Genomic DNA, 14,607 nt, shown 5'->3' on the forward strand with positions numbered 1-14,607 from the left:
TTACCTAGTTGCCGTGGATAAATATTCATTTATGTGGCTGCTTGATTGTGTTTGGGTTTATTGCCACTTGAATAGTATTCAGTATGCAGAATGCCTGAAGTGATACAGGTCTAAGACGTGAAACCCATGAGTTGTCTAACAAAGAAGGGGCGGTGGGGTAGTCTTGTGGTTAAAGCATTCGCTCGTCACGCTGAAGACCTGGGTTCGAATCCTGATGGGCATAATGTGGAAAGCCCATTTCTGGTGTCCCCTGCCATGATATTGCTGGAATATTGCTAAAAGCAGCATAAAATCCAACTCACTCACTCTGTTCAAAGAAACACAATCAGGGATTCATGTTTCGGGGATTCCAACACACAGTTATTGATTTCTGGCATTCCTAAGGGAGGCAACTCTACATTTTCTTGTTTTCACGCCTAAATGTGGTCAAAGAAATTATAATGCTGTGTTTGATTGAAAATAAAATACTCTCTATTTTAAAACAATATTTCGTTCACATTTTGGTGAAACAATGTATCAATATATTCATTCTTTATTTATTTTTTATCTTTGGTTTATTGTCCTAGAAAATCATCAATAATAAAGAGGATTGTTTAATCAGTTTGCACAATGTGATGAATGTAAGTTTTGTTGGAGTAGTATCTGTTTTGTCTGAATTGGAAGTAAAGAATCCTCCTGGGAGCTCCTCACAGGGTATCCTCTTCGTGTTCAGCCAGATACCTTACACCTCATAAACCTGATCTGGTGTGGCCCTGGAGTATGCAGTGATGCTCTTGCCATGCATCTGTCTGTCCCAGTCACATTGCCCCGACACAGTGTCACACCAGCGTGATAACAGCGTGACACCAGCGTGACAACATATACTGTGGTACTGGACAGGACATACTTACCCGTTTCACGAACACCTGGTGTCTCCCACAAAGACTCAAGGGTACAGATAATTCTGTGGACTTGTTGCTTTGTCATTATACTGTTAGTGTCATTTCATTTGTTAGGCTCTGGGGGCGGTCTGGTAGCCTAGTGGTTAAAGTGTTCGATTGTCACGCCGAAGACCCGGGTTCGATTCCTGACATGGCTACAATGTGTGAAGCCCATTTCTGGTGTCCCCCCGCCGTGATATTGCTAAAAGCGGCGTAAAACTTCACTCACTCACTCACTCACTCACTCACTCTTAGGCTCTGGCATTGTTTATTCCTATAATTTGGACAACTTTGTTGGTTTTTTAATTTGGTCAGGAAACTTGATTGGGGTTTAATATCCATTTAACAATTATTGCACTTATATAACGACATGCATGAATAGTGTTTGTGTGTGGCTGCTTGTACTAGTCTGGACCAATGTCTGTTTTATAGTGCTAAACCACTGAGATACCAGTTTAACATGAATACCCCACTCAGACTCCGAGCCATCCAGTCCTTGTGTGAACCACTTTGTGCTGAGCAGCAGGCAGAGTAACAACAAGTACCATCTTTTAACATGTTTTAGTGTGTCACAGCCTTGGATCGAATCTCCGACCTGCGCTCTCAGCAGACACTCTGTGGGTACAATGTGTCCCATCCTGCCATGATTGGGACATAATATTGCTAAAAGTGGTGCAAAACTCCAGGCTCCAGGCATCAGAAAGTGTAAGACTCATCCACTTTTGAAAAGTCTTGAGGTTTGGTGAAAGACTTTATAATCATTCACCATAAATGAGACTGTTCCCAGAGTACAACCTTGCAGTACGTACAGAATGTCCCAAGTTGAGATGACACATTGTGAAGGGTCACGTTTCTGGGTGTTTTCGGCCACCGGACGACATTGTTTGGCCACCGGGGTCCCCCTTATATTGTGCTTGAGACGTAAGTGAGGACATTCTTGATGGGTATGTGTGTCAGTGTGTACAAGCGAGCAATTACAGGCCCATCACAGGCCTATGATACTCCCCAGGGCTGATAGCCAAAGGATGTTAGTGTGGTACAACAGTGTCTAAATGGGTGATGTATCAGTTGTACTGACAGAGGCGTGCTCCCAACAACTGTGGTTGTGGAATAGACACAAGGGCTTTATATCTGGATGTGAGGAAAGTTTTGTATGGTTGATGGGTGTTTTGTTCATCTTGGAAGGTGTTCAAACCTGATGTTATTATGTAAGAGCAACTGGTGGCTTTTCACTTTGTGCTTTGTTCTGTTTTTAAAATGCTGAGGTAGCTCAGTCATTTGACATGATAAACCTTAGCTTTTTAGATCACAGTTTGGTATAATTGATAATTCTCCTTATTCAGCCATATAATTTTGGGACCATATTGGTTGACATTGCAAGAAATTCTGTCTGTTTAGCACATTGATTTTATCATGGTGTTGTTTGTATGTCAAAAGCTTATGACGACTTTCAAATATTTAAAATAAAGATCCCAATTTCAACACATCGGTCTTCAAATCCTGAATTTTCAATTTGGGGCTCAGAGGGCACATTCGTCTAGGCATCACAATTGGCTGTGATTCGAACCCTGGTTAGCCCTGATTGTTTCTAGGTTTGTCAGCACCATACCCATGCTCTTGGGTTTCACTGAAGTAGACTTGCATCACTTCGAGCTTTCATCCAAAATGAAGCTGACATGCCATACTATAACTGGAATACTGTTCAAAGCAGCATTAAACCCAACTCACTCACTCACTCACTCAACTTTCAATTTCCAATAATGTCTTGATATGTTGTCAATATTTGTTAAATTTGGTGTTGTCATTTCCAATGGTTAAATAATTATGTGGAATTTAAAATTTTAAACAATTGAAAAAAATAATATCAAAAGAGCCTTGAAATAGATATTAACATATATGGCCATTATTTCCCATACAGAAGTCGACACATTCACAGGAACCTGTTTGCTGTGTGGCTTATAAGCAGGGGTTAATGTGTAGTACATGTACTTGATTATCTTCATCTCAGTTAACCATGTCCATGCCTGTACCTGGTCAGTGCAGGGACTGTCCCCGACTTTATGGATAGTTGATAGCAATGGCCATCTGTTTATCACTGCCGGTTTATATTGATGATATCAGGCCAGGTAAACAATGTAAACAAGGTCAGAGGTCACCACAGAGGTGTGATACATCCCTACATATTTGCAGGTTGAGTGGATGCTTCTTAGTTCCTTTCTCATATTTAAGTAAGCTTGTCTCAAAATTCTGAAAAAGATTACATGTTAAAATTCAAGATTCACCTGATGAAGGAGAAGGATATACTCTGAAACATTGTGTTCCTCATAATAAAGAAGTTGACATCCATAAAAGCATATACTCCGAAACATTGTGTTCCTCATAATAAAGAAGTTGACATCCATAAAAGCATATACTCCGAAACATTGTGTTCCTCATAATAAAGAAGTTGACATCCATAAAAGCATATACTCCGAAACATTGTGTTCCTCATAATAAAGAAGTTGACATCCATAAAAGCATATACTCCGAAACATTGTGTTCCTCTTATAAAGAAGTTGACATCCATAAAAGCATATACTCCGAAACATTGTGTTCCTCATAATAAAGAAGTTGACATCCATAAAAGCATATACTCCGAAACATTGTGTTCCTCATAATAAAGAAGTTGACATCCATAAAAGCATATACTCCAAAACGTTGTGTTCCTCATAATAAAGAAGTTGACATCCATAATTTCCCTTCCTCGTGTGTATCACTTCTTAAATGCCTTTAAAAAAAAATTTGGCTGATGTTTCTGTTAAAACTTTTGTTTAATTTTTGTATGAATTTAACCTCATTACAACCCTTACGGTATTTTTGAACTTTTGGATTCTTACTTGTGACTAAGAAACTTTGAAAAACAAGAAATATAAATTAGCTGGCCCTCATTAAGAAAACGATGAAATTTCATAATAGGTGTAATATTTGGCCAAGAACTTGAACAACTAATAATGCATTGATAGATTTATCATTGTCTGCCAGAAAGTAACAGATTTGATTCATGTTTATAAAGATAGTTTGATGAATACAGGGAGAACAATGTCAAACACTCCATGCAAACAATTATCTCTTATGTCACCTGTCAGAAAAATCAGGAAATGTCATTTATAGGTTTCATTTGTTTAAAAAGGGGATCCTAATTGGCAACAAACATTGCACGAAGCAGACAGGTATTCCCACCTGCAGGCATTGTGCTGAATGAGGTAATATGTGTAATATGAGCCACTATTGCCCTGAGGGAGATCTTAACAATTAGCACCTATCTTCTCAACATCAGTCTCAATAGACACTGAAACCTTGGGGTGGCTGGGGCCCTGTTTGGGTTACATGAGGCCCTGATTGGGTTGGGTTAAGTGAAGTTTAATAATCGATCAATACGATATTGTTGCTGGAAATCTTTCTCTCAGTATGAATAGCTTTTTTCAGCGTTTGAAATTGCTTGTGTAAGTGTTTGGCATGGCTGAAATTGTAACAAGATGGTTTATATGTTTCCAGTGCCTGGAAGGAATGCTAAGAAATTATATATTATAATAATAATATAATATAATATAATATAATATAATATAATATAATATAATATAATATAATATAATATAATATAATATAATATAATATAATATAATATAATATAATATTAAAATAAAATAAAATTCCTTGCGACTCTGTTTCTGTTATGAAGTCGGTGATAAATGTATGCATTCAAACATTTACCATGCACAGAATGATTCACAAAATGATTCATGGAATAAACTGGTGATTCAGAAATTGAAAAGGGTGTTGCCAGTCTTAGTGGAAAGGGAAGGGGCAAAGTTTCTAAATCTCAGCTTGTTATCTACTCATGACTGTCACTGGGTTTGAAAATACATCAGAAGTATTCTTGTTGGCACACAGGGCACATCTGTGGCACATGGGGCGCATAGATACATCTCCATCCCTGATTTACAATCTGATGTATAGGAGCCTTGCAAAGCTAGATTTTCTAGTCAAATGGACACTTGGGCCTTAGAGATTATCTCACGGAAGCTTGTGTTTTTGTTATTGTCCAGGATGAAGCTGGGTTGATGCTGTTTTGAATAGTATTTCAGTTAAAATTCAGTTTAAAATTGGTGGAAGAAATTTTAAATTCCTGTATTTGAATGTAGGTTCATACTGCTTGAGCATGTATGGCAGTTTTTAGCTAAGGAGACGCCAGAAATGGACTTTAAATATTGTACGCATTTGGAATTTAGCTGGGCCTTTGGCAAACACTTTATCCACTTGGCAACACCTCATCATGATAATTGTGAAACCCACAAGCTGAGTATTGATGCTAACAAACAAAGGATTGTCAAAGATGTTAGAAATATGTACTGGTCTGACATGGTAGGGTATAGACTAGCCTTGCTCCAAGGCTGTACTGAAAGAAAATTCCATGGATGTGTAGTAATCCCCCTAATAAGCAAGTCTAGTTGTGTGGACAGTACAAGCACTCCAGTCTTTATAGGGACAACTTATTATTAATATTTACATAATCTAGAAATTATGATTTAAACTAATAATTATTGCCTTTTGCAAGTCTAGGTACTGACCCTATCATAACTGTCATAATCAGATTGAAACCCCAAACTGACCTGGCATCTCTTAGAGAGTCCTCAGTTGTCTCTGTTACGACTGACCATTTCAGCATGTAAATTATATATATATCGGACAGCAATATACGATACATTTCGAAAATGTTGGCTGCTGTTTTTTGTATAATTGCACATAACAGTTGTTTTTTTATATCTGGTTAACGAAGTCTTGCTATTATTTTGATCAAGTATGACCATTAAATACAGCTCCCATGAAGACAAGCCTGAGGAAAGATTACGTAATTAAAATGTAGTTCAGGCACTCCCAGCTCCAATATAAACAGCGGGGGATATATTCATCATCAGTGGCAAGCCCCCTGGCCCCTCACCTCAAAACTTGTTATGTATATGTACTCGCGAAGTTGAAATACATCGTAACGAAGGGTGCGTGTTTGCATGTAAAGGCCAGTAATGGATCCGTCAACAGTGGTTGGAGTGTCCCCGTTCTCTTTTTTTTTAATTGTTATTATATCATTATTATATTGTGAATATATTAGAGCAATTATTATCCTATCTGAGTTTCAACTTTACGGCACTTCTCAAACATATTTGGGGGGGGGGGGGGGGGTGGGGGGGAGTAAACTTGTCTAGCTGGTATATTTTGAAACGGTTTTTATTTAACATTAATGTTATAAGGCCTAATGTTTGAAATGAAGGACTGTTATTTACAAAGGGTACTTATATTATGTGGGAGATAATAGAACCTACACATCCGGCCTGTTGTGTTGGAGTCTGTATCAGTGTAAGAATGTAGAAAATGTGGCTGCAGGGGAACGAGAGCATCAGCTGTTTGGTTGAGGCATTATCTGCAATATCTCCCAGCTGGTGCGATATCAACCACACTGCAGAGATGCTCTGCATATATACAACCCTATTAGATTCTACCACAGATCTCTGGAGGCTAAAGCCACGGTGTTCTTGGTGACCCGGTCTGTTGAGGTGTCACATGTCACTATACATAGTTGCCTCCCCTTGCCATGCCAGGATCTGATTGTGGTTCATATTGAGATTTGTCCAGATTATGACCCTTTAGATCCTTGACTTCTAAACGTCAAACAAAATCTAATCTTGTTATCCCTGTGGGGATTCCGGGTTAGAAATGGTTCTCATTAAGCTATGGTGGTCGGAGGCCACCAAATGGATCAGGTTGACAGTCCTGGTGATTGTGTGTCATTGTTATCCGATGGCATTGATCGTTGCTCATATTATCAATCTTGGATGTTTCGTCCCGACAGGCGTCTGTCATATAGCTTTGATATATTGGTGAGTGCAGTGTTAAACTTGTTTGACTATCCCTTTCAGGGTCTATATTCTCACCATGATGAATAAAAACCTTTCTGTCAACACTTGCCTGTTTTCAATGGGTTTGGCCTCAATGGTAAACATCAACCTACATCACTTTGACAACCCTTGAACATCCGGGGTAGACAAGGTCTTCATGCTTGCCGTAAGAGGTGACTGTGCTTGTCGAACTAACAGGATCGGGTGGTCAGGCTTGTTGACTTCAGGTCGATGCATGTCATCGTATCTCAATTGCGTGGATCGATGCTCATGGTGTCAATCACTCGATCCAGACTCCATTGTTTACAGACCGCCGACATATAGCTGGAATATTGAGTGCGGCGTTAAACAACAAACAAACATAACGCCACTTTGGCTTTCCTCTCACGTCAACCTAATGCAATGATGTAACAGGTATACTGTTCAATAAACCCAACTTTCTCAGTAACTATTCAGAAAACAAGGTGCATCATGGGATACCAGTGACATTTTTAAAGGTCATATAACCAGCCAATCAAAGCATCTGGAAAGCAGGAAAGTACATGAGAACATATTTGAAAAACGATTTCTCTGGTTTATGAAAACAACCAAGTAACCTGATACCCAGATGTTGGTTGATTGATGCTCATGACGTCAATCACTGGATTATCGACTCGATTTTTGTACAAACCGCCACCATATAGCTGTCGTGTGGCCTTGAATAACGAACAAATGATATTATATGTGATAGTCTTCCCAAACAAAATCTTATTTTCTTGAACAGTTAATCATGTTCGAAAGCCGATCTGACTCATAAATGTCAGCCCTTTTGACAAGAAGTATGTGAGATAGCATATCATGGTACACAACCTGTAGTCTGTATCATAGTTAGGTTCAGCTTTTCAAGCATGCAAACAACATTAATTTGAAATTAATATGTTTACCTGACATAGCTCTCTTTATACAGAAAAGGTGTGGGAAGTGATTCTCTGCGATATGAGCTGTGACACTGAAAAGGATAGTCGGATTTATTAAAAAATCTGATTAACTTTTCATGAATAGTTCGTATACGGGATTGGAGGGGCTGTTTACTTGTCTGTACTGAGACGCGGACCAGCCTGTATTTTATGGGTTTGGTGGAGGACAATGTTGTTGTATAGTTTCCATAGCAACACACTTAGTAACATGCAGACATGTGATCACCGTGTCTGAATGAAATAGAATTTGTTTTGGTGTATTGAACACAGTAATCGCATTTGTGACTGGTTGATGTATGAGAAATATTATGACCTGGTTGAAAATGGCTTCTGATTTACAGAACACCATTGCAAAGCTCAGAAAGTTGTAGCAATAGTTTTGTTGTTTAATCATGAATTATATTTATCTGTAAGGATGGTCCAGAGGTGGGATACTGCTTAGCATCAAACAACTGAAAAAAGATGTCGTAAATGTAAGATGAGTCAAATTTTTATCGTTAATGTAAAATGTCTGTTGAAAATGCTTAGTCAAAATTCAAATGTTACTGTTTATCGTAATCATTGAATTGTTTGATAGGCATTACTTAGAAGTTGACGGATGACAAAGTAGACACAATTTATGGATGACAACTTCTTTAATACTGTAAAGGCGATGTTTTGGTAGATTAGGATCTACACCAAAAAGTTGCCTTTACAGTATTAAAGAAGTTGTTATCCATAAATTGTGTCTACTTTGTTATCGTAATCATGTTAAAATCTCATAAATGTTTTATCAAACTAGATCTAACAGCACATTAAACCAGTCAGTGTTTGGTATTTGCAAAACACGAATTGCTGTAATGAAACAATAGCAGAACCAACTGGACCTTGTTTCCGCGTTCACCAGAGATGATTTTGTATTTAGATTTTACTTGCGCCTTGTCCGATATTCGCATTATCTTTTTTACTAAAATCAAGAAATAGTAACTACTTACTGAAAGCCCCAAATTTTACTGAACAGACTTGTGACCTACCCCATGAAGACCTTCTTTTAGTGGCATTTTGAAGCTGGGAAATAAAAAGGAAAATCAAAATCCACAAGTTAATTCTGTCGTCATTGTATTTCTATTTGTTGAACAAATTTTTATGTCAGCTTACTTACAACGAAGGGACCCGTGAAGATACGGGGTAGAATAGGTCTTCAGCAAACCATTCTTGTTGTAAAAGGCGACTATGCTTGTCGTAAGAGGCTACTAACAGGGTTGGGTGGACTTGGTTGATGCATGTCATCGTGTCCCAACTGCGTGGATCGATGCTCATGATTTCAATCACTGGTTTGTCTGCTCCAGACTCGATTATTTACAGACCGCCGTCATATAGCTGGAATATTGCGAAGTGCGGTGTTAAACAACAAACAAACAAACAAATACAATGAAGGGCTTCTTGAATATCATAGATGAGTCCTGAGATGAATGATTGAAGCATTGGTCTGTCTGTACTTATACACTGACACCAAGCCATTAAAGGGGAGGTGGTGTAGTCTAGTGGTTAAAGCATTTGCTCATTTGTCCGAAGGCCTGGGTTCGATTCCTGACAAGGGTACCATGTGTGAAACCATTGGTGTCCTTGCTGGTATATTACTAGAAAATGGCGTAAAACAACGCTCACTCAATTAATTTAATTGTGCCCGACATGGGTACAATGTGTGAAGCCCATTTCTGAAGCTGTGATATTGCTGGAATATTGCTAAAAGCGGCATAAAATCAAACTCACTCACTCATTTTATTGTGTTGAATCCGTCCTTACCAATTCATGTCAAGTGTGATGAATTTTTTTTTGAATTTTTACACAAACTTTTTTTATATCTTAACCAACCCAAGCAAATTGGTTGTCAAAAACCTGTTAGCCATAAAATAGGGTGTGGTCTTGTCAGGGGGGGCCTGGGATCAGCTGATCAGCTGAGTGAATCGTGTGGGAATGATGGTCATTACCTGCCTCACACAGGATCTTGACCTTGCAGGGACAGTCACATGGACAAAAGATTATTGGCAGAAAGTTGTAGGGGGTAGGATCATTAGAATAACTCCATACAGACTGATCTGTTAACCTCTGTGTGACATGCGAGGGTATTTACTTGATGAGAATATGAGAGAAAGTAAAATGTGTTTGTTAATCTGGCAACGAGGTTGTGAGAGTGACAGAAAATGAGACCTTTGGATAATTTCACAACTATATTTTAGTTGTCCTTCATAGAATATTTTAATTTCAATTCTATTTAAAAAAAAAAAAAATTCATTATTTAATTATTTCCGTAAAATATATTTGTTAATTTTTAAAAGATTTTAATAAATGTATCGTTTTCAGTCTTGTCAAACCTTTAGGGATGATGTAAAAATAATTATTGTGCATTTTGAGAGTGGTCGACAAAACTCTGTAACCTTGTAGGGTGTGATATGGCTGACATGATACCTTTGGCAAGGTTGCAGACATGTTTTTAGATGATCTTTTCACCAGCCCTCGTTTGCAGCGATCTTAATCTGTATTTGTACAGATGAGCCGGCAGTTGTCTGTCAGTGCGGTGATCAGGAGCTTGGCAACACAGACACTTTGCAATCATATTGACAGACAGTCATATTCAAGTGTCTGCAGTGCAGGGTCGACCAGGGGGAGGGAGGGTGACACTATCTGTATTTGGGTATGGGGCAAGTAGGTACAGGGAGGGGTGGCTACATTCTCTAGTTGAGAGGGTGCTTGTGGGGGTCAGGCCAGAACCCAGGGTGGTTCTTTAAATGTGGTGAGGTGAAATAGGGGTTATCATCGTGTTCGAGATAATTGCACTTATATAGCGACGGGCATGCATGTGTGTGTGTGGCGGCTTGTATGACTCCGGACGATTGACGGTTTTCTGATGCCTTGTCACCCACTGAGATACCATATCGCAGTTTAACATGGATACTGACACGGTATACTGTCTCAGGCTGACCAGTCTTTGTTTTATCCCCTTAATGTCAAGCAACAGGAAGGGCAAAAGCTGAAGCAACTTTTGTATTTTGGTATGACACAGCTGGGGATCAAACCACTGACTTTGTTTTCCATAAAATTGTGTCCACCTCGTCATCCGTCAACTTCTAAGTAATGCCTATCAGACAATTCACTGACCTTCCGCACATGCACAATAATTTTAAGTCTTCTGGTTGATTAATTTTTCAATAAAATTAAATATAATAATAAAAAAATGTTTTGTATTTTTTAATATTAAATATTATAAAATTTGTATTATCATCATTATCATTAATATTTTTTTTAATTTCTCATTTTGTGTTGAGTAATTTGAGTAATTGCTGTAGGAAATAATGGATGTTATATTCAAATTTTGATCAGTCTTTTCTGCATCCATGCTAATTGCATCATCTGAGCCAACATAGTTACTCTTTTGTATGGTCAGCACCATACCCGTGCTCGTGGGTTTGAAGTGGTAAACGTCTGAGACCTGCATCACTTCAGGCTGATTATGTATCTAGTCTTGTCAGCACCATACCCGTGCTCATGGGTTTCACCGAAGTGGTAAACGTCTGAGACCTGCATCACTTCAGGCGGATTATGTTTCTAGGTTTGTCTGCACCATACCCGTGCTCGTGGGTTTCACCGAAGTGGTAAATGTCTGAGACCCGCACTACTTTGGACTTTCAACACGCCTTGATATGACTGGAATAATGTTAAAAGCGGATTTAAACCAACCTCACTCACTCACTCTTTTGTATGACCCACAATAATGAAAGAGGGACCACCAAAGCCTCTGACAAATGTTTGCTTTCAATACTTGTCTTTCTGTCCAAGTTATCAGTTTGTTTCCAAACACTGATACACACGTTTGGCTGTTGTAGACAAGATCCTGGATGGTGCTGACAATGGCAACTCTCGTGCCACACCCAACAATAACATGTCTGATAAACAGACTTTTGATTCTTATGTTTGACATACAGTCTCCACGAGAGATGTGCTCCCCATCTGGAGGCGTTGTCAGTCGCCCTGTTTTGTATACATACAGTGCTGTACACACAAACACATACCAACTCATACACACAGAGACACCCTTGCACTGGTCACTGTAATTCGGGCAGTGATAGACTTGCACAAGTCTCTAAGGCCTAATTATTAGTTTACAACATAAGTTCTAGATTATGTAAATAATAAGAACAAGTTGTCCCATCAAGAGACTGGAGTCCACATATGTAGACTTGCCTATTAGGAGGATAGAATTATTAGTCATCCATGGACTTTTCTTTCAGTACAGCCTTTGAGCAAGGCTAATGTCTTTGATGGTATCCAATGTATAAAGCAATGTTATGCAGATTTCGGTCGATTGCAGGATTTGTAAAGCTTGTTCACTGCCAACTCATTGTCAACGGATATTTTCCAAATCTTTTCATGTTTTTAATCAAGGTGCTCACGTGATTTGATTCACTTCGTGATGTAAGACCCGTTTACCCGTGACTTGTAGTGTAACCATGTAGTTCTAGATCATTTTTGTCATTAAACGATATACCACATGACCAACAACGGATCCAGCTACTTCTGTGGGTACCCTGGTCTTTCTCAGAACCCACCCGACCCGACCTTGAGTTACCCGTCGCAGCCCTAGCTTTTAGCAGAGGTTTATTATGATTATGGAAATGGTTTGTTACTTTTGTTTAATATGGTTATGAAAATAGTTCTTGGCAGGGTTTTTTATTGATGAAACATACCATATTTATAATCCTTTTAATGCAATATCTAAATGAAATCTATGTAACTACGAACATAAATGTATTTAGGAGCAGATTGTACATGTGTTTCAATAGAGATTTATGGCTTATATTTACACAATGTTGTGAGACTATTCAGGCGGTCTTGTTTTTTTAAAGAATTATCTGAAACATCAAATACTTGCGTGGCAAAGGCAGTCCTATATCTCTTTCCAAACCCATTGCATGCATTTTGAATATTACGCAACGTTATTATTATTGCTGGCGTTCTATATTTAATTTCTTTACCTTTCATTTACATTAACCTGAAAACACATTACATTCCCCACACTTGACATGTTAGACTTGTTGAATAACTGATTTCAATAGCAGAGCTTGTGTCTGCGTCACCCCTATCTCCAGTTCTGTGCTGCCTCCGTGGGAACATGGAGAAAACAGGTGCTATCTCAAACAAAAACTGACTTTGTGGGGTTGGAGTCTCAGTGCAAGTGATGAGGTTTTCTGCTTAAGCAAGCAAGGTATAGAAATGATGTTGGCAGATGATGTTGGAGTATTATGTGGTGGTCACATGACTTGTGATGTAGATGGGGTGGGATGGGTTGTTGGGGAGTTTGTGTCATATGTGAAATATTTGATGGTGCAAGTGATCATGCTTGGTGACATCCGAGGTTTCAAGAGACAGAATACCTATGTGTGTGATTGTGATGTTGAGATTGGATCATCAGTTTATGATTTACCTGATTTACCTACCCTATTGTGTATTGTTTTATTTTTATCCCCCGCCCAAAAAAGTTGGCGGGGGATATAGAAACGGGCTCCGTCCGTCCGTCAGTCACGTTTCGTTTCCGGAGCATAACTCATAAACCGTTCAATATTTTTTCATCAAACTTTGCAGGTTTGTCAGGTATATGCTGAACTGGTGCCTTTTGCTATTTAGAAATTTTAGAAATTTTATTTTTTACGTTTCCATGGCAACAAGATGGACTTAGGTTCTGTGAGGGTAGGGTTCGTTTCCAGAGCATAACTCATAAACCGTTCAATATTTTTTCATCAAACTTTGCAGTTTTGTCAGGTATATGCTAAACTGGTGCCTTTTGCTATTTAGAAATTTTAGAAATTTTTATTTTTTACGTTTCCATGGCAACAAGATGGACTCCAAACTCTTCTTTTTTTTACAATTTCCATGACAAGTTCCACCTCGGTTAAAAAAGGTTAGGGTTTGTTTAGATTTAATTATGTCATAAATTCTGCAACAGGGGCGGGGGATATAGCCATGTTAGTGGCAAACTTTTTATTGTTTTATTAACATATGATGTTTAATTCATGTTGGTATGTAATGTCATGCCTGATTGTACTGTAACCATGTGGCAAATCATTCTGCCAATCAAATTGTCAGGTGTGGTTTCTTATTTGTTACAAATTGATTGGTCAGATGGATGTGATGATAACCACTAAAGATGATATGATATACTATGATTTTCATATTTCATGGACATATTATTTGAAGTCCTCAAGGTACAAGTTAAATTTGGTTTTTGGATGGTTTTTTTGTTCTAAATATTTAGTTTTTTTACGCTTGTGGCATCTCACAATGATAAAAATGATGACGAAGACAGGAAAGACAAGTTAAATGAGTTGATTCTTTCTTGAATCAATCATCCAGTTTAGGATGTCAGTCCACATCTAACTTTTATCATTTATTGCAGGATCGAGAAAAGCTAGAGCAACTAAATGAAATTCTCAGCGGCTACAGTCAAAATGGCCTACCGCCTCCACCTCCTCTCCTGGAGCTGGGCAAGGAGCCAATCAAAGAGGAGGCCTATGTCCTAGAAAGCCACTGGAGCGCCATCGTTGACCATGCATCGGTACGTGACATTTCATCCAAATTCGGTACATGTATTAACCAGGAGCTGAAGTGGTACCTTTTGTTATTGTGGGGTCGGGGGATTTGTCGTCTTCTGATGACTCTTGTTTAGTATATGCAAAATCAAAATTCCATAAGACCATAAGAAAAATTATTAGATTGTCATCTTCATCCTCCTGCCAACCCCCACCTTACATCATGTCCCTGCAGATG

General features: G+C 38.6%; 1 protein-coding gene across 6 annotated transcripts in view; it reads left to right on the forward strand.

Annotated features, from left to right (window-relative positions):
• LOC124139068 (pleckstrin homology domain-containing family G member 5-like) overlaps positions 1-14,607 on the forward strand; it is a 242,894-nt gene that overhangs the window by 207,134 nt on the left and 21,153 nt on the right. For all 6 annotated transcript variants that reach the window (XM_048394169.1, XM_048394167.1, XM_048394168.1 and 3 more), the window contains one exon: positions 14,237-14,395. In XM_048394169.1, coding sequence (XP_048250126.1) covers positions 14,237-14,395 — 159 coding nt within the window. The remainder of the gene's footprint in view (positions 1-14,236; positions 14,396-14,607) is intronic.

This window comes from Haliotis rufescens, unplaced genomic scaffold (assembly GCF_023055435.1).
Source record: "Haliotis rufescens isolate VD_foot unplaced genomic scaffold, xgHalRufe1.0.p SCAF_13, whole genome shotgun sequence".
Lineage (NCBI taxonomy): Eukaryota > Metazoa > Mollusca > Gastropoda > Lepetellida > Haliotidae > Haliotis > Haliotis rufescens.